At 39.8% G+C, this 21,627-nt stretch overlaps 1 protein-coding gene across 1 annotated transcript in view; it reads right to left on the bottom strand.

Annotated features, from left to right (window-relative positions):
* Positions 1 to 21,627, bottom strand: part of DISP2 (dispatched RND transporter family member 2) — a 34,614-nt gene continuing 12,987 nt past the window's right edge. The window contains exons 3-8 of the mRNA XM_058162189.1: positions 19,665 to 19,694; positions 16,869 to 16,992; positions 15,628 to 15,740; positions 11,007 to 11,125; positions 5,654 to 5,751; positions 1 to 3,408 (exon numbers count right to left, since the gene is read on the bottom strand). Coding sequence (XP_058018172.1) covers positions 1 to 3,408; positions 5,654 to 5,751; positions 11,007 to 11,125; positions 15,628 to 15,740; positions 16,869 to 16,992; positions 19,665 to 19,694 — 3,892 coding nt within the window. The remainder of the gene's footprint in view (positions 3,409 to 5,653; positions 5,752 to 11,006; positions 11,126 to 15,627; positions 15,741 to 16,868; positions 16,993 to 19,664; positions 19,695 to 21,627) is intronic.

Consider the following 21,627-nt stretch of genomic DNA (forward strand, 5'->3'; position numbering starts at 1 on the left):
TCAGTATCCAGAGTTTTGAACCCCAGACCGCTTGATCCAAACATCAGGCATATCAGGTTTGCTATTTGGTAGAACAACGGGATCCATGCCTCCAAATCCTCCTAATCGTGTCCTTCTCAAGCCATTGTTCTGCTGGGATGCTGATGCAGAGGTGTCAAAGACAGTCTCTCTTAGGTCCAGCCTCAAAGTGTCTCTCTTTCCATTCAGGTGACCCCTCTGAGCGGAACAGCAAGAATCAGCTTCATCTAAATGATCTGGACAGGAGCTGGCTGATTCCACAATTTTTATGCTGGATTCAAAATCACTGAGAGAGGTCTCACTGGAGACATTCTGAACACTGAAAGAGCTACCGGTGGAATAAAGGCATCTGTGAAGATCATACAGTTCAGCTTCTGGCAGATTACTGTTTTCTGAGGTATAATCTGATTTTTGTTGATTGGCATTGCTGGAATAATGGGATTTAATTAGCAGTCTGTCATCTATTGTGCTGGCTGACTGGGAATGTTCCCAGGCTTTCGGATCATATTTTTGGCATCTGCACTCTCTGCAGAGCTCGTCTTGATGATTTTCTGCTTCTGTTCCTGAGTTGCTTCCAGGCTTGTAAGGAGAAGATGTTTGCAAGGCAGGGCACTGACAAAGAGATAAATGGCATCCCTCAGTTTGCTCTAGCTTCTGTCTGTCTCTCTCAAAGGATGAGTGAAGCTCCATTCTAGGGCACCGGTTGTCCTGGAGCTGAATATCTTCGGATAAGACAGATGGACGATTGGACAGTTTGCTTGTGGAAGTGCTATTGTCAAAGCTGTCACTGAGTTTCCGGGCCAAAGGCTGGAGTTCATACTGTTCATTTGCACCGTTGGATTCCTGATCTTTTGCTAATCGGTTCTGTTTCTCATTTCCTCCACAGGTGAAAGTTCTGCTGGAGGAATTAGGGCTCTCGGAGTAGTCCTTCAAAATATGAAGACACGGCCAAAGAATTTGTCCACAATTCTTATTTGGACCAAAGAAGCAGCACAGAGATTGGAAGAAGAATGTGGCAAAGCCACAGCTGATACATTTGATCATCATCATAAAAATTCCTAACTTCCTGTATGCTAGCACAGTGGAAGGTAACATAATCACGCCCGCGGAAAACAAAGCAGAAGTTCCCATGATGGTGGCACAGCTCATCTGTTTCAGGGAAAAGGCTACCCGGCTCAGGCGATCAGAGTGGGAACACAAGTGGTAGGAAATGCAGTAGTTCACTGTGAAGTCGATGGAGAGGCCCACTGCTGCTGAAATGAAGAGGGACTCCATAGCATTCAGCTGCCATTCCAGAAGAACCAAAAGTCCAACAGTTACCAGAGCAGTACCTGCTACAGTGATAACAGAGAATGCAGTAAGAAGGACATTCCAAGTTGTGAGCAAGAGAACCACAAAACAGATGGCTATTGACAATCCCAGCACCACCATGGTCTCTGTGTCGGTGCTGTGCTGGAGATTATAGAGCTCCAATTTACTGGTGAACCAACCATTTTGAAGCCCCATGGGGGCTACCTTTATCTCTTGTCTTATCCATAAGCCAAGCTCATCATAAAATTGTTTTACCTTGCTATAGTTGGAGCTGTAGTAGTAAATAGTTTGAAACTCTAGCACCAGGGCAGCAAGATTGCCCTTCTCATCGAATCGGAGACCAAAGTCACGAGCTTCAGCTGCTTCTCTGTTGTGCTCCATTATCATCATTTTGATGCAATGAAGGAAGACTTCTCTGCCATATGGGAAGGAGAAGTGGTTACAGCAGAGGTTGAAGCTGTGATCTCTCTTGGAGCACTGTCTGCTGTCCATCCACTGCTGAAATTCCTCCATGAAACAAACTGTGGGTTTTTGTTCCACGTCAGCATAGTAAAAAGTATGATTCTTGACATTTTGGCAGAATTGCAGCAGCCACCTTTGTGCTTCAGGATTTTCAATGGTAAAGGCTGAGTCTCTCACCAGAGTACCATTACTTTTAGGATTAAAGTGATCCCCATTGTCCACTGGGAGTACACCCCACACAATAGTGATGGGCATGTGCATGTCTTCTCGTTCTAACCTTTCAAACATGAACTCATTACAATATTCGGCATCATATCTCTCAAAGGGGTGATTTAACCTGAACACTTGTATAGATGGCATCTCCAAAGTTGGGAGCCTTAGTCGAGGATTTAGACAGGAAATATAGGCACCACCTATAGCCAAGGCAGCAAACCAACAGATCCAGATATAACGGAATTTGATTACTCCACAAGGAAGAACTTTCTCAAATAATAATTTGGAAGTTTCCCGCCACGTAGTCTGGATACTCTGGAGGAGATGATGGAAAGACAGAATGACCCTTTTGTGCCCAGTATTATTCCAGTAGTGTTCTGGTTTATAAACACATTTCCTTGCTATGAATCGTTCATATAGCACAACTGAAGCAGGGAGCCACGTCAACATAAATATCAAGTTCACCAGGACAGAAGTGCCCATGTAGATGGCAAAACAGCGTATGGCCGTAATGTAACTCAAGTAGCTTGCGTAGAAAGCAGCACCAGTTGTTAGGCAAGATGCCATCATGAGGTAACCAAAATGATGCATGGTTGTTCTCACCCACTGCAAAAGCCCTGCAGATGGGTTCTGGGTTTTGCTACGATTCCAGAGGTCAAAAAAGACCAAGGTATGGTTGGCACAAATACTGCTGAGAATGATCACTGCAGATAGGTTTGCAAAAGGGAAATAGGAGAATTGGAAGGCCACCTTGTACAAGAAATACGAAATCATCAGGGTACCAAAGACAATCATTATGGTGACAAAAGTGATAAAGACCGAGTGTAAATAACAAAATATACTCAGAAATATTGCCAGTATTGCCATGATTGGATACACGGTATCCAGGAAAAGGTAGTGCTGGAATAATTTCTGCTTAAGGCCCAAGTCCATCCCAATGATGGATGTGTAATTATCAAACAAGTCCCCTGACTCAAGATTATTTAGGTAGATTCCCAGCATGGAAGCTCCCTTCATGGTTGGCAAAAACAACAGGCTATATTTCAGGGTTGGCACTTGATATCCCACCGTCTGCAGGCTGAGGAAATCTCTGTCCACTAAAAAATGAAGGAGCTGGTAAACCGCATGGAACCGAGTGCATTTCTCTGGGAGTTTAGAACACTGCATGTGTTTGTCTCTTTCAGTCTTGAAGCCAACGCACGAAGGAACAAGAATGCCTTTATGATAGTCAGGGGCACAAGAACGTAGGAGGGTCAGGGTGTGGGAAACATCCGCCTGGGTAATATCGAAGCAAGAAGATCGGTTGTGTAGGGCAGCAATATAATTCCCAAGAGACCAGCTTGGACAGCATTCGTTGGCTTCGGTACGTTGACACAGGTTCCCAAACTGTGGGTGTGAACGGATCTGGAAAATGGCCACAAAGAAACGAATGCATTAGGTTTTTCTATGTCTCTCTTCCTTCTTTTATTTTTTCCAATATCCTCATTTTCTGTCACTCTGTGGCTTTGTTGGGCTGTTGACAACATGAAATCAAATAATCTTGGGGTTGGCAACTGGAAATCAGTGTGCAAAAATTGTCAAAAGATTATTTGATGATAAAAAGGGCAGTGAGCTGGAACTAACTCTCTTTTGCTCCATAACATAAACATAAAAACAGCAAATGATGATGATGATATACTTGCATGACAGCCAAAAATGTGTGTTTATTCTCCCTGAGTTAAGAAAGATAGCCACCTCAGCCTTTACTCCATATGCTAATTACCTTTTATACTAGATACGTAAGCCATCCAGAGTCGCTTTATCAGGGAGATGGACAGCATATATACATTTAATTGATAATAATGCAGTTTGTAGTGTCAAACATAATAATACTGTAATAGGATTTAAAAAGTTATCAAGCATATTAATGAAGTGGACATTTTCAAGTTTCTCTTAACTTTTCATCATAAAATAACATAAGCTTTGATACCTAAATGCTATAGTTTCACAAAGCATAAATATACTTTCGTTTTAAAATTATCCCCAAATACGGATCTTTAAAAACATCCAATAATCAAAGGGCTAACTTTCCTTCCCTTTGTTTTCTTTTTCTTTGTTTTCTTCCGTATTCAGTGAACTAGATTAGATTACTTCTATAGTACATTTCTACTATAATATTCTTATCTTTTCCTCTTTCAAATTTTCTTTCCTCTTTTTTCACAAATCTGTTTTGATCAACCAAAAAAGAGATTTTTCATTACATTTTGTTATAAATTCAGTATGCTGGATGCTTGATCCTCATTCCTTTGTGTCAGGGGTGAAATCTAAATTTTTTCCCTACCAGGTCTGTGGGCGTGGCTTAATTGGTGGGCGTGGCTTGGTGGTCAGATGACTGGGTGGGCATGGCCATAACAATAAATAATAAAAATAATAAACAAAGTATACAAAACAATAAGAGGTACCAAAAACCAACTTTCATACTTTACACACACACAACACAACACAACTGACTCACACACAATGTAAAAGCAGCTGCACTTCACCCAAAATGGCCCCTGCAACAAGCAGGAACCTCACACAGCCACAAAAAGCTCAAAAACTAAGTTTCACACTTTACACACACACAACACAACACAACACAACTGACATACACACACACACACACACAAAATGATACATACAGCTTTGTGAGATTTTGTGTGTTTGTGTAGTTAGAGTGAAACACTACAGAAACACACCAAATCTCAGCTGCACAAATATTTTATTATTTTATTTAATTTATATTTTTTAGATCGGGGTCTCCAACCATAGTAACTTTAAGGTTTGTGGACTTCAATTCCCAGAGTTCCTCAGCCATCAAAGCAGGCAGATTGAGTTGCTCACTGAGGAAATGGATTGCAGGCAGGCAGATTCAGTTGCTAGCTGATGCAACTGATGTAAAGCATGGCTTTGCGAGCCTGAAAAAAGCAGCAATAAGGCAAGTGGGGATGGGGCATTGGGTGGGCATGGGTGGGGACTGTTGTAAGAGGTTGTTAAAAATGATTTTAAAAGCCTGTGATGATGAGGCAACTCATCTGGGATTGCCAGAGGAAAAAAATGATTTTAAAAGCTCCTCTGACGATCCCAGCTGAAGTTGCCTCATAGCAGCCCAGAACCTCTTAAAATAATTGTTTTAACAAGCTCTTCGGCTGAAGAGCTTGTAGAAAACATGTTTTTTAAGGTTCTGATGGTGAGGAACTCAGCTGGGATTGCCAGAGAAGCCTTTTAAAACCTGTTTTTTACAACCTCTTTGGCCAAAGAAGTTGTTAAAAAAAGAGTTTAAAGGATTCTGACGATCCCAGCTGAGCTGTGGGGTCATCAAAGGCTTTTTTTTTTTTTTTACTTTTAAAGGCATGTTTTTGGCTGAAGAAAAACTGCTTTTAAAAATAAAACAACAACAACTGATGATGGCGCGGTTCAGCAGGGGCAGGGGCAGGGATTTTTGCTACCAGTTCTCCGAACCACCCGGCGCCATTGCTACCGGTTCGGGTGAGCAGGTCCGAACCGGGAGCATTTCACCCCTGCTTTGTGTGCATGTGAATGGTCTCAGAATTACCTAAGTTATTTAGAAGTGTAAAACTGGAATCTGTCACTCTAAGGAAATGTGTCTATTCCTCAAAGCACTACTAACCTTGTTCTGTTCCATTTGACACATGGATTGTATCGCTTGCAAATTCCACAAGCTCCCAGCAGTTGTAGACATGAAAACCAGCTGAGAATAATTCTTCCCTAAAAGGAAACAAAATACATGAACAAAGGTGAAGGTCCAATCAAATTATTTGGAATAATAACATTAACAACAACAATAATTCAATAATAATTAGAAATTATTATTATTAATTAATTATTATTATTAATTATTATAATAATAAGTGGAAAAAGTTATAAAAAATGAGAAGGTGAAGATCTTGTGGGACTTTTGAATACAGACGGATCGTCACTTGGAACACAACACACCAGATATCAGTTGTCGAAACCGAAACGTACAATTTATTGACATTGCGGTACTAGGAGACGCCTGAGTAGAAGAAAAAGAATTGGAAAAAATCACGAAATATTGCAACCTGGCCATTGAAACTATGCGATTATGGATGAAACATGGAGCAGGGATACCCTGTCATTGTGGCACTTAGTACCATGTCCAAGAATTTACAAAATACATCAAGAAATTGCAGCTTTCTGCAATAACACCAGCAGAACTAGAAAAAAGTGCCCTACTGGGAATATCGTACATTTTAAGGAGATATTTGGTTGCTGGCAGCAACCCGTATCAACCATCAGCGCCAGTCAATAATATGTGTGATACATTTTTAAATGTTCAGTTGACTGAGTTTCATGTTTAATGAATAAAAGAGATAATAATAATGCGATAGGCTCTTTTCATTGCCATTGCATAACTTTTTTTTTGTGAACAATTAATTGAAGAAGAAACTTTATCATTGTTCTGAACTACTCTTTATCTCCCTTAAGAATTGAGTGTCATATTGAGTTTTTATTATGTTGCTTGCACAGTCAGACAGATGTTTAACCTGGATTTTGCATTTTTGTTTACCTATTGAATCCTTCCCAAGGATGTGGATAGATAGATGTTGTTGCTTAATTAAAGGTATTGTTGTAGGATTTATATTATTCCAAGTAAAGCAGCCTTTTGCAATTGACAGATGGTGCTTTTGTCAATGCTGATAGTGTGCTAATGGTGTTCCAGATGTTTTGGAATTGCATCAAAGGCACTTATTGGTATTGGTAGTATCATAGTAACTTTGCTTTCTTTTGCCATATTCTATTTATTATGTTGGTTGCAAATTCAGCCAGATATTTAGAATAGATTTGGCATTTTTATCAGGACTGTTGGATGAGCATCCAGAGCCAGAAGCGGCAGGACTGCAGGAAGAAAAGTTGTCTGCTTATTACTATTATGGTTGGTCACACAATTGGCCAGATATTTGGCTGGATTTGGCATTTTTATCCACATATCAAGTCCTTCCTAAGGACCTGAGATAAGCAGATGTTGTTATTTGATGATGTTAAAGGTATCCTTGCACAATGGAAGCTGTTCCATGTGAAGCTGCCTACACAATTAACTGATGGTGATTCTGTTAATGCTGATGTTCAAGTGGTGCTCCAGATATTTTGGGAGTGCACCCAAGATGCCTATTAATGTTGATACTATCTTTGCTTTCTTTTGCCACAGGCATTCTACTTCTATTCTCAGTTCTTTGTATGTTGTGATTTTCTTCAGTTCTTTCTCTTCTACTTTGTTGTCTCCAAGTACCACCGTGTTTATTCTTTAGACTTTTTTCTTTCTTTCTTACTGATAGTTGTTAAATCTGGGTTTTATGTGGCAAGTGCTTGTCTATTTGCATTCTAAAATCCCAGAGCACTTTAGCGCCTTCATTTTCCATTACTTTTGTCTATTTTATGTTCCCACCACTTCTTGCTTGCAGGCAAAGGGTACGTCTTTCAAATATTCCAGTGCATCATTGTTGCTACTTTGTCATGCCATTGATTGTAGACAGTCTGTGTGATTTTTCTGCAGTAGCTAACCAGGTGATCCACTATTTTTTCAGCTTCTTTGCTGAGACTATATTTGGTTTTTGTAGCTTAATTCTGGCTTTGCATGCATTTGTTCTTAAAGCCTTGGTCCTGTGCAGCCAACATTGTGCAATTACCAGCAGTAATTACTGTTACACAAAACAATATGAAATCACAGATGCCAGTTAGTTAACTGATGTTGGTCCTCTATACTGATCAAGTTCTTTTCAAGAATCTAAGAATATATCAATGTAATATATATGTGGATCCAAGCAATGTTTCCTTTTGCTCTTGACAGATGGAAATTTTGTCAATGAATACGTTTTCTGAGCACTGTCCAATATTTTGTGGTAGGGTATGCAGTGTGCCAATATTATTATTACTGTTGGTTGCACAGTCAGCCAGATGCTTAGATTGGATTTGGCATTTTTATCCATCTACTGAGTCTTTCCCATGAACCTGTGATGATGATGATGACGATGACGATGATGACAATGATGATGATTAAAGCTTGGGTTTTAATGCTTGCTGCCTAGTTCATTGCCAAAAACAGGAAAAAAGATTCTATAGTATATTTAATATTAAACAAAGAATTCCCCACAGCTTTTCTAAAGTTGAACAATGACTAGAACTGTTAGACTTTATCAGTAGAGATTATTGTTTTCAAAAGAAGAACTGTATAAAAAATATAACTTGTTTTAATGTAGCGTTATTAATGTAAATTTGTTCTTTGAAGACAATGACTCAGAGTTGCTTCATATTTGAAATATAAAGTATAGCCAGTGTTCCTGCCTCTATTGATATTATTTATTACTTGTTTTTTTTAAAATTAACATTTATTTTTGATTCAGCTACCAGAACGTCTAAAGGAATGTATATAATAGAGAAAGAAACACACTTAAATGTAGTTGTATTTCTTGTGTGGTATCTGTCCTATAACATGCTTCCTGGCATTCCTTTTCCTAGATAGCGGCTACATTTTATATCTATTTCAATTGATCACAACAATGAAACCAGGGCAGATTGTGTTCCGGTACACCTTTAATTATAAGTAAATCACCTTGATCTTATAGGATTTATTGAATGCATATGAGAGAAGTACATCTAAAAACCCTTGGTACCTTGATATTAATAATAAGTGAATTATACATTCTATACCCAAATCCGAAGGAAGCTTTGGAATGAAATCCTACTGAACTGCCGCAGGATATTTTGAGAACAGCAGTGTTAGCAATCTGAGCAAATTAAAATGAGAAACATTTGGAAAGGTTATCATGGAAATTTTCATGGCGGCCAACCAGCTAGTCTCTCATCTGGGATACGTTCTACCATTTCCTACTGTATTCATATGGAATCATGCAGAGAATTTTGTGCTCATTGCATGCCTTCACTCATAACTGAGCTGTTTTGAAAGGATTTTTATTGTTGTGGTTCCTTAGAGTTTTCATTCTACTAAAAAAAACCCCCAAGGTCCTCTTAAATAAACTGATGTTTCCACATTTTTCCTCCAGTTCGTTAGCTACTGATGATCTGAATGAATTGTTGCTAGATAATAATGGTTGGAACGGCGATCATGTTATGGAAAAGTAATGAAATAGCCTCATGTAAATTAGGTTGGGTTTTTAAATTTTTAAATAATGCTGTTTTTAATCAGAATAGTCTAGCATGCACATATACAACCTCCTGTGTCTTCAGAAATGTGGATTTACAGGCGGCTGTTACATATAAGTTGGGTTGACAAAATCAGAAATGAGGAAGTGATAAGCCGCCTGGGAAAACCAAGGGAAATCATCAAAACTATAACAAAGCAAAAGTTAGAATATTTTGGACATACGATGTGACACCTGGAAAAATATGCCTTACATACTTCACTTAATCCTCCAAGGAAAGATTGAAGGCAAATGAGGTCCAGATCATGGCTGCAAAATCTAGATTTTGTCCAAAATCTGGTTTGGACAAATTTCAACAGCACTTTTTCATGCGGCTGTTGATAAAAATAGAATTGCCAACACCAACGTCCGATGACAGATATGGCACAAGAAGAAGACATGTCTTCAGCAAAAGCTTTATGTGTCATTGATGACATATAGTTTAGAATCTGAGGTATCAGATGCAATGCATCTCAGTATGCAATGATTATCTTACATTGTTGAAATGGGTTGGTATTGAAGTAAAGTTCCTGGTTTTAAACAGGATCACAAATGCACATTAGTTTTAGAGGTGCTGGTTGAGGGGTCTCCTGTCCAAGAAGATCCCAAAGACAAGAAATAATACTGGGCCTGGAGGCATCAATGGTTTATTGCTAAATTATTGAAATGTTACCTTTTGGGATGTGCAATCAGTCCACAGGGAGAGCCCTAGGCCCCGCCCATAATAACTGTAGTACCTCATCATCTTTAAGAACCCAAACATTTATCTGCTCTTTGTGTTTCCAGGAATTATTTTTTTTAATGGCAGTAGCAGAGGTTTTGTTCTAGGCAAAATTATCTGCTAGGCAAAAGGAGGCAAGTTCAATGACAGCAAAGTAATATGTGGGAGATAGTAAAGGGCAACTGAGTGGGACAGGAGACATTGGGCAAATAAACCAGAGTAACTAACAGTGGAGAAGCTTTGTAGAAAGCCTGTAAAAACACTTTCAAATGTGGGGTGCAATTGAAAAGAATTTTATTAACGTAACATTTGTTTAAGGAAAAAAGATCTTCTGATACTGATATCTCTCTTGTATGCATGCAAATTCTCCCCTAGGTTCTTGTAAATTAGGAAACAGTAACGTTTGTTTGGTTTTAGATCTACGGTATATTTAAATGGATTTATACAAGGTAAACATTATTGGATGGGTATATAAAAGTCTTTGACAACTCCTTGCATTAAATAAATGAGCTCCATTCTTTCCTTTTCATAGTCTGGATGCCAAATCTATATTTTTGACAGTCTAGTTTTACCATTCTCCTTTGTTTTCCTAATGGCTATCAATCCAGAATGCAGAGTAATTGTTTTTCATTTCAAAAAGAAAGGTTACTGTTAAATATTAGGGGGAAAATTTTAAGGAAGAGGAAGAGTTCAACAGTAGAACTGGTTCCTGAGGGAGGTGTTAAGCTCTCCTTCACAGAATGTGTTTTAAGCCAGGGGTCTCCAACCTTGGTCCCCTTAAGACTTGTGGACTTCAACTCCCAGAGTCCCTCAGCCAGCAAAGCTGGTTGAGGAATTCTGGGAGTTGAAGTCCATAAGTCTTAAAGGGACCAAGGTTAGAGACCCCCCGTTTTAAGCAGAGAATGGTCAGCCATTTCTTGGGAATGTTTTATCTTGAATTTCTATATAGATTAGTAGTTTTTGTGTGTGTGTTAGCATAGTGGCCAAAATGGCATCTTTCATTGCTACGATTATTTTATTAAGTAAAATGTTGCCATTCTTGCTGTTTTGTATTCTGAAGTCTCATATCAAATTAGTCTTACCTGGAGGACTACAAAAGAAACCATCTTTTTCATAGTCTGGCTCCACCATCCTCCTTATTCTTGCTTCTTGTTCTCCTTGTAAAGCTCTCTGCCCTTTGTTGATGCCCAGATCTCCAAAGCTAACAAAAGAAATAAGGAATGTCTTTAGGAAACTATGGAACTGAGCGTTGTTCTGTATCAGCTCAGCTGATTGACATAATTTCATTACACAGAGATGGAAAATGAGGCTTTCCTGTGTTGAATCCAATGATATCCCTGATTTGGAATATATAGATACATAGATTGCCATTATGTATCCTATTTTTATTTCAATTAATTAATTTCAGGGTATATTTGGGGGCCAAAATCCTCTCTTAAAATACACCGAATGTATAGTAATAGTTTCCAGCACAATCAAAATAAAAATTACTTCTGTCATGCAGCAAAATCAGTGGTGAAATCTGAACCAGTTTATTACTGGTTCGCTGGCTGTGCATGTGTGCTTCACGCACCAACTGCAAGGTGCGCACATGCACACAGTGCACACCAAAAGGGGGCATGGGGTAAGTAGAACAGTGCATGGGGGGTAGCGGGTGGGATTAGCTGTGACGTGCAATCTTTTTTTTTTACTTTTAAAAACACTTTTTTACACCTATTTGGCTGTATAGATTGTAAAAAAATGCTTTTAAAAGTAAAAAAAGAGGCTCTGATGATCGCGCAGCTCAGCTACGATTGTCAGAGCCTTTTTTTTCCTTTTAAAAGCACTTTTTTACACCTATTTGGCTGTATAGATTGTAAAAAAATGCTTTTAAAAGTAAAAAAAGAGGCTCTGATGATCGCGCAGCTCAGCTACGATTGTCAGAGCCTTTTTTTTCCTTTTAAAAGCATTTTTTATAACCTATTCGCCTGAATAGGTTGTAAAAAATGCTTTTAAAAGGTAAAAAAGGCTCTGACAATCGCGTGGCACAGCTGTGATCATCGGAGAACCAATAGTAAAAAAATGCATAAAAAGTTAAAAAAAAAGTTCTGACAATCAGCTGAGCGATGCGCGATCTTCAGAACCTTTTTAAAAAAAACTTTTTAAAGCATTTTTAACTACCGATTGCAGGGAACTGGTAGTAAAAAAACGCTACAAAAGTAAAAAAAAAAGTTCTGACGATCAGGTATCGCTCACCTGATCGTTGGAACTTTTTTGTTTTACATTTTTTACTACCGGTTCAGCAAACCAATAGCCTTTTTTATTACTGGTTTGGGAAAACCGGACTGAACTGGGAGCATTTCACCCCTGAGCAAAATCCTTTTAAGTGGGAAGAAAACTTCCCCTTAAATTGGACTCCATTACTAGTGGGCATTTTAATTCTAATCTAATTAAAAAAAAGAAATACTAAGCCTTTTTGGCTACATGCTCAATTCTTGGTTAATGTTTGTTTGTCTTCCATACCTTAACTAAAATAAAAATTGATGCAGAACTACACGCTACATCTGATATTGATATATATTGATGGTGCTATGATAAAAATGTAATTAGAGAAATTATCTATTAGGATCTTATAGTCCATTTTTGATAGCTGAATATATCTGGATTATTATACAATAATGTGATAGAAAATGTTTGATAACCATTGGCTTTTTTGATATTTGAGCATCTGTTTTGCAAATGAGACCAGTACTTGTGGTCTGAGGAACTTGTGGCGGCCTGGGAACGGGCCGCGGCGGGGGCCTTAGACCGTGTCGTGCCTTTGCGGCCTCTGACCCGGCGCAGGTCCCAACCGGCTCCTTGGTTCTCCGAGGAGCTGAGAGGATGAGCGCGGAGAAGACGCCTAGAGAGTTCCTGGAGGTCTAGCCGTTCGGAAGCTGATCGGACACTAGTGAAGTCCTATACTAGGACATACCTAGTGGCATTGAGGAAGCGGCGTAGCTCGCCTCCTCCCTCATTGCATCGGCAGATAACCGCCCAGCCGCCCTGTTTGGGTGACCGCTCCCTCCTACATCAGGGGCGGGATGACCCGCAGGGGCGTGCTGAGAGTTTATGATTATCTATCGATAAAATCGTTCAACCGGGATGGGTTGGACCAAGATTGCGGTGATGATCGGGTGAGATGTTCGAGGTGGTCTTGGCGATATTGTTTGGGATGAGTTTGACCCTGTGGCTCCTGAGGACATGGACAGGTTGCTGGGTAGGCTGAATGCCACCACATGTTTACTGGACCCGTGCCCCTCCTGGCTGGTGCTGGCCACTCGGGAGGTCACGAGGCTGGCTCAGGCGATTCGACCGCTTCTTTGGTGGAGGTGTCTTCCGGCCGCCTTGAAAGAGGCGGTGGTGAGGCCCTCCTTAAGAAGCCTTCCCTGGACCCGGCTGTTTTAGGTAACTATCGTCCGGTCTCCAACCTTCGCTGCGGCGAAGGTTGTAGAAATATGGTGGCATATCAGTTTCCCTTGCACCTGGATGAAACTGTCTATCTAGACCCGTTCCAGTCGGTTTCCGGCCCGGTTACAACACGGAGCGGCTTTGGTCGCGTTGGTGGATGATCTCTGGAGGGCCAGGGATGAGGTTGCTCCTCTGCCCTGGTCCTATTAGACCTCTCAGCGGCTTCGATACCATCGACCATGGTATCCTGCTGCGCGGTTGGAGGGATTGGGAGTGGGAGGCACCGTTTATCGGTGGTTCTCCTCCTATCTCTCCGACCGGTCGCAGTCGATGTTGACAGGGGCAGAGGTCGGCTCCGAGGCGCCTCACTTGTGGGGTGCCGCGGGGTCGATCTCTCGCCTCCTGTTCTTTATCTACATGAAGCCGCTGGGTGAGATCATCAGTGGTTTCGGTGTGAAGTATCAGCTGTATGCGGATGACACCCAGCTGTACTTTTCTACACGGACCACCCCAACGGTTATCAAGTGCTGTCCCGGTGTCTGGAGGCCGTCGGGTCTGGATGGGAGAAACAGGCTCAAGCTCAATCCCGCCAAGACAGAGTGGTTGTGGATGCGGCATCCCGGTACAGTCAGCAATCCGCGGCTGACCATCGGTGGCGAGTCATTGGCCCCGATGGAAAGGGTCCGCAACAGGCGTCCTCCTGGATGAGCGGCTGTCTCTAGAAGACCATTTGGCCGTCTCCAGGAAGCGTTCTACCAGGTTCGCCTGGTGCGCCAGTTCGCCTTTCTGGACGGGATGCCTATGCACGGTCACTCACGCTTTTCGTGACGTCTCGCCTGGATTACTGCAATGCTCTCTACATGGGGCTCCCCTTGAAGGGCATCCGGAGGCTGCAGTTAGTCAGAATGCGGCTGCGGGTGATAGATGGAGCCCTCGTGGCTCCGTATAACACCATCCTCGCAGACTGCACTGGCTACCTGTGGCCTTCGGGTGCGCTTCAAGGTCTTGGTGACCACCTTTAAAGCGCTCCATGGCATTGGGCGGGTTACTTACGGGACCGCCTACTGCTACGAATACCTCTCACCGACCCGTGCGCTCTCACAGAGAGGGTCTCCTCAGGGTGCCGTCAGCAAGGCAATGTCGTCTGGCGGCGCCCAGGGCAAGGGCCTTCTCTGTGGGGCTCCCACCCTTTGGAGCGAACTTCCCCGGACTCCGCCAGCTTCGGACCTTGGACCTTCCGCCGCGGGCTTAAAACATATTTATTTAATTGTGCAGGACTGAGCTAGGTTTTAAATTCATGGGTTTTAATTGGGTTTTATTTGTATATTTTAATTAACGGGCTTTCAAATAAGTTTCTTAATTGTTTTTATTCTGTATTTATATTTATATGTTTTTAAATGCCTGTGAACCGCCCTGAGTCCTTCGGGAGATAGGGCGGTATATAAATACGATTAATAATAATAATAATAATAATACTTTTAGGAATTGGGACCATCAAGAACTGGCTACAATAGGGATGCTCATTCATACATGGTTACCATGATAGACGTGGGTCTTCATAAAATACTTCTTAGACAAAAAGGCAAATGAATATAACTAAAAATTAATAAATGAATACCTATTAAAAGAGAGTTCTGTGCCTTAAAATACTAAGTCAGACTTTAAACACACCATTTTCTTTCTCCTTTCCTGCCTCACTTTTAGCATATTGGAGCCATAGTCACCAGAGTCATTTCTCTCTTTCAGGATTCAACACTCTCCTAAGAATAAGCTTCTTACAATTACACACTTTCTCGTATGCAGGTATGGGGCCTAGAAATGTTAAGTAAGATGGCACCCAACTACTGAGCAGAAATTCTAGCCGGTTAGTGTTTTTAAATCACGTTCCATTTGACAGAGGGAAACTATTCATGGGCTCAGTGGTGCCTACTAATATCAACCACTTGCACTTATATTAAAAATGTGTGATCCTTAATCCATGCTTCCTGCAGCCATCATCATCATCAACAACAATATACATTTTGCACCTGGCCCTCAAGGAATGCTATTCATGTCTTCCAAACTCCAGAATCTTACCTCCCCCAACATAAGGTCTGCATTCATTTAATGGCCACAGAATTCTCAGGCAATAATCTTAAGACTATTGAAGCAGGATGCAAAAAAATAATTCATAGAGATGGGGTGGGAGGGAACACCTTTTTCTCACTATTTTAATGCATGTCATGTTATTGCCACTGGAATAACAACAATAATAGAAATAATAATAATAGCAACCTGTTGTCAATGAAGGGAGAAAGGGAAAGCATCTTTTTATAGCCTGTTTGGCTTTTCATATTCTTCCATACTGTGAGCTTTCTGCCAATCTCTGTGTCTCGTGGTTCAAAACCCTATTTATAATGAAGAAAGGAAGATTTTAAAAAAACATTAAAAGTGTGATATTTTATCAGCTACAACAGGTACATGTCCAAATCAATCTTGTTTTTTCAAATACGTACAGCCTTATGATCCCAAAGTCATGAGGGTGGAAAAAATAGAATAGGCCTGTTTCATTCTAATCAAGATTTTCAGAGTGTCTTTAGACGTTCTTGTTATCCTCAAAAGTTTTGAATAACCTCATTTTTTTTTCATTTCAAACCATGTAACTTTCATTTCAGACCATGTAACTTTCATTTCAGACACCTTTTGTAATATGTGAATAAGTCCACTTACTTGTTTTGACTACTTTTTATGTTGATGCTGCCTTGCAAGGAATCTTTAAGAATTCTATTTACCAAATGTATAATGGAGCCCATTCACATTCTAGAATCCCAGAATGTATCCCAGAATGTATCCCAGAATGTATAAAGGACATATCATTTAATGATTTTTAACCATCTAAAAGGGCAGAATTTAAAAACAGTGCTTCAAAGGTTAGGCTCTAATTTTTTCCCCAAGATTCTCACTGATACCCTATAGCAGGGATCTCCAACCTTGGTCCCTTTAAGACTTGTGGATTTCAACTCCCAGAGTCCCTCAGCCAGCTTTGCTGGCTGAGGGACTCTGGGAGTGAATCCTAGTCTTAAAAAGAAAAGGTGGATGAAGTAGCTAACAATAAACAAAAAGTTAAGCACTGTGAATCTAGTTCAGTATTAATTAGTCTGACTAAAAGCCTTCAAACATACTTTCAATTCTAACTGGCAATTGAGTTTAGCTTCTTTATATATAAAGCACCGAACTATGTGGTGCTTAGCTTAGGGGTTCTTAATGCACTCAAAATTCATTCAAGTTTCTGGAAAAGTATGGTGAAATGCAGTTATCATCCTGAGATTTACTTCTGCATGCTACTGGATGGAAAGCAGATAGCAAACTTTTAAAATAATTGCCCTCAAACCGTAGTCCTCCAAAAGGCTAATATCCCCACCATCTCCCAGCCCTGTGAAAACTTAGTTCAGTTGTAATCTGGGAAGCATCAAATTGGGCATGGCTCTTTGAAATTGCAAACAAACTCCCAAGTTATGTAATCAGTATGAACTTACCCACATGGGCTCAGAAAAATCTGGCACATTTCCTACTAGTAGGCCCACCAAAGTGCAGATCAACACAGTCACCGAGCAGAACACTAAGACAGCAATTGGCCACTCAGCAATCACTTGGGATAAACTAAGAAAGAAGCAATAAAATAAAATAAAAAAATCAAGCAACTGCTTTTTCTTTCTTTTTCTATTCCATTTGATTTGAGGATCTGTCACAGGATAGAAAAGTAAATAGACAAAACAAATAGACGGGTTTTAAAAATAATCTAATGATATCATTTGATGACTTCCCTGCCCATATTTGCCTCTTCACACAAGTATCTGTTATTTTTACTTCACAACAAATGTTATAATCCCCAATGGATGAGGGCTATATTGTAGCACGCTGGAGTCCAGTTCAAGGAAGATTGTTCCAAACTGTCATGCAAAGTTTGTTTGTTTTTGTTTTGTTTACATTTATATCCCGCCCTTCTCCGAAGACCCAGGGCAGCTTACAGTGTGTAAGGCAATAGTCTCATTCTATTTGTATATTTACAAAGTCAACTTATTGCCCCCCCAACAATCTGGGTCCTCATTTTACCTACCTTATAAAGGATGGAAGGCTGAGTCAACCTTGGACCTGGTGGGGCTTGAACCTGCAGTAATTGCAGGCAGCTGTGTTTAATAACAGGCTTCTTACAGCCTGAGCCACACCGTGGCCGCGGATTCAGCATTATCTGTTCCTGCTTGGCTTGTTTTTTTAATATGTACTTCCAAAGTGTAATTGATGTCCAATCCTCCAAAGGCAAACAAGCAAAACGTATTGTGGGAACATAATCCTAATCTCTCATGTTTCCTTCCTTTGATATGGCCTTTTATCAAATTTGGGGAACACTCTTATTTTGCCTAAAGATTTCACAGATAAGTGGTTCTTTCCCCTCCAACTGATCAAAATTGTTGGCATCTCCTGCCCACTACATAAACTCAGAACATAAGATCTTTATTAGGTCAGGCTAGGGGCCATTTCTTCCAGTACTTTCCCACACAATAGTCAACCAGATGTCTTCAGGTACCTCAAATGGACAATAGTGGAGACTGGCATCTAGTTACAATTTCCAGTGTATTGAAGTTCTATGAGATTTATTTTGCCTTTTGTTTACACTATTAGGGAACATCCCAACATTCCACACACTTATATTTTGAAGTAAGATGGTTTGAGATTTGTTTTTCTTTTTTCCTGAAATATAAGTAGTGGTGTAGTCCTTCATCCTCACATTACATTTTAGTAACGGATGTCTTACCATCATAAATAAACAATGTTATCAATCTGAAGTTAAAGCATGTAAAACACAAAACATGACTCATTTCATGCAATGAATCAGTATATCAGTATCTGCAGAATATAGTAAGTAAAAGTTTACATGTAGCTCTGGTAGTTTAATTGAAGCTCCATCTGGTTTTTATGTGAGTTGTAATGGACAGAAAAAACAGGTGGAGCTTCTGATACTGGGCAGTTTTACTGGGCTGCATCTTCCAAACTTCTTAGCCCAAATGGCACAGACTGGAATTATTAGCTACACAGATGGGAAAGTCTGAAGCATAAGAAATTGTATTTTAATAAATCTAGTATAACTTAAGCCTGAATGTAAGAAAATGTACAAAACTGTGAAAGGAAATGTGTTAAAAGAAAACCAAACAAGGTCAGCTAGCAAATATGTCAGTGACATACAGTGCGTGTGCTGAATCTTGACACTTTAAACAAAAATATTGAAGCATTAATAAGCATTAATGAGCATTAATAATTAGCAGTTCCAAGCTAAATACTGTAAATAAGGAAAGTACATGATGAAGAATCACTAGATATATTGTGAGGCATACTTCTAATTTGCCTGCTTGTGGGTTTTTTTTAACATGGGCCTGCTTTTTGCAGTCTTATCTGCTTTAGATAGAATAAACTGGAAAAAAACACACACACATAACTTAGCCAAAGCAAGATAACTGTATGACCCTCTCCCATTTCCAAACTCTGAGGAAATCATAAATGATTCCAGGAATACTTACTATCATGGTGCATGAATAATAGAGAAAGGGGCCAAACTATGACAGTATTTCTCAAGCTCAGCAACTTTAAGACTTGTGGCCTTCATCTCCCAGAATTCCATAGCCCCCTTTCTCTACACATGGTAAAAATTGCTGATAATGAGAAACACTGAGCTATGATAGAATAAAATAGTGACGACAAGCAAAGCATTATGCATGCAGAAATGAATGTCATATGCAATGCTAGGATAAATATGTGAAATTGTTCTTAAACTAATAGTCTAAATACAGGGGGTTACACTCCATTAAACAGATTGCATCTCTAAAAATGTAGGGGCTTGCTTTATAAGTCCTGTAACCCAGATCCAAAAAGAAGCAGCTAACCAAGACCAAATCATGATCTAGCTATTTAGATAAGTACAATTTTTAGGAAAGCAAAGTACATCTACCACAAAGTGGAATCCAAATAAGTGGTAAGCATTTTAATGAGACCCATGAACTCGTAATCTGACTCAGGGTTGTCAAACTCCCGGCCCATGGGCTGGATATGTCATGCCAGATGTGCCACACCTGCATCCGGTTTAGCGAAGGGGAAAAAAAGTCCTGATACATCATGTGAAGCCATCATGATGACATGAGTTTGACACCCCTGATCTAATTGCTTATCTTTGCCTGCCTGGAATTATGCAAAAGTAATATTTTGTCTCATTCTAAATAACTGGATTGAAGGAAGAAAATGTGAAATAATAGAAGGGCATGAAATAATGGATTTTAACCTACCTTTTTGGCATCCTGAACACTTTGTCATGTCTGTAGGGAGAAAGATAATCATTGGCTTATTAATTTCATGCCAAGCATAGTTCTGTATTGATTTGACCATTTAGCCTTCTGAGCAAGAAAAATGCAAAGTCAAAATTCCATGCTACAGCACAGGCAATAAGCCCTAATGGGCAGTATCTTACTTTGATTGTTTATTTCAATCAGGAGTGAAATTTATTCATCTGATTAGTAACTGTGTCTTAAATCCTCAGTATTTCTCAAACTGGTATTTGTGGGTTTAAAGCAGGGGTGAAATCCAGCAGGTTCTGACAGTTCTGGAGAGTTGATAGTGGAAATTTTGAGCAGTTTAGAGAACCGGTAGCGGAAATTTTGAGTAGTTTGAACAACTGGCAAATACCACCTCTGACTAGTCCCAGAGTGGAGTGGGAATGGAGATTTTGCAATATCTGTCCCCTAGGAGTGGGGAGGGAATGGAGATTTTGCAGTATCCTTCCCCTGGAGTGGGGTGGGAATGGAGATTTTGCAGTATCCTTCCCCTGCCATGCCCACCAAGACACACCCACAGAACTGGTAGTAAAAAAAATTGGATTTCACCACTGCTTGTGAAAGAATTTAGATCAACAAAAGTGAAGAATTTAGATCAACAAAAAAGCTAGTGAATGCTAACGCAGGGAAGGCTAATCTAAGATTTTTATTTATTTTTATTTATTTATTTATTTTCCTCAGATTAAGAAGTCTGCACTGCCAAGACCTCTACTCTACCAAGAGCCAGGCATGAATAGAAAGCTCAATGAATTTGCAAGCTCTACTAGGGCCATAATATTGACATGACTTTTTATGATAGAATGGAAGTGAAATATGATACCCATTAAAATGTAGGCATTTTTAGATATCAGGGTTTACTGAATCGGTTGATTCATCAGTTGATTCATGTATGAATCAAATGCTCAAGTTCTGTTTCTGAAATATAAACACGAGTATTTCCATTGAAAGCATGGGGCAGCTTTTCCCAATTTGGTGCCTTGCAACTCCTATCATTCTACATCAGTAAGGGAAGGTGATGGTTGCATAGGGTGAGAGCTAAAATCCACCACTTCTCTAGGGCACAAACCATGCCTTTATGGACAATGCCCTCCAAAGTTGCCCATACTGCTTGAAATAGGAGAGGTTATGGGGAGCAGGAGGATGAATGGATAGAGACTATGCAAACATAGCAGAACGTGCTAGGAAACAGCCAAGAAGCTAGTGAAAAACTGGATTTACCAGTTTCCTTAATGTTACAGGAATAATGCTCAGTAATATTGATGACATAGAAATATTTAAAATACAAAAAAGATAAATACCAACTTTCCAGCTTGTGATTTGTACCTATTTTAAAAACACCAGCATGCAGGATCCAAAATTGAGAATGTAGAAATTAGGAATTTTTTCATTAGAATTTTGTCAAGAGAAATAACTTATTTTCTCAATCTCCCCATCCAATTTATTCTAAAATAAAAGCAGATTGCTCGCCTGGTCAGGAGAAAAGCCTATATTAGTCATATATCATACAGCATTCTAAAGATTAAAATAAATATTCCAAAAAATAAAAATATGATCTTTAAGAACTTTCGCTGGAGTAAAAACACACAAAGAATAAAACTGCAAAACCCACTTGGAAAAGGCAGATGTGTTGATTTATGGTACATGGAGTTTTAGAGCTAGACTTAGCTCCCAGGGGTGCATTAATGCTTCAAAATAACACAACAAGCAACCCTTAGACTGGCCTGATGCCAGGAAGAGGATCATTAAACTTCAGCTACTAATGTTGCTGTTGGATAAAAATAAAATGTCTGTTGTCATTAGGTATGGTCCAATGAGAAATTAATGAAGGGAAGGTTATTAAATGAGAATAAGGCCAGCCTATAAACCATCTTGTATCCTGAGGGTTTTTTCATACCTTTTATAGTGTCATATTCACACT

This window comes from Ahaetulla prasina, chromosome 1 (assembly GCF_028640845.1).
Source record: "Ahaetulla prasina isolate Xishuangbanna chromosome 1, ASM2864084v1, whole genome shotgun sequence".
In the NCBI taxonomy this organism is placed as follows: domain Eukaryota; kingdom Metazoa; phylum Chordata; class Lepidosauria; order Squamata; family Colubridae; genus Ahaetulla; species Ahaetulla prasina.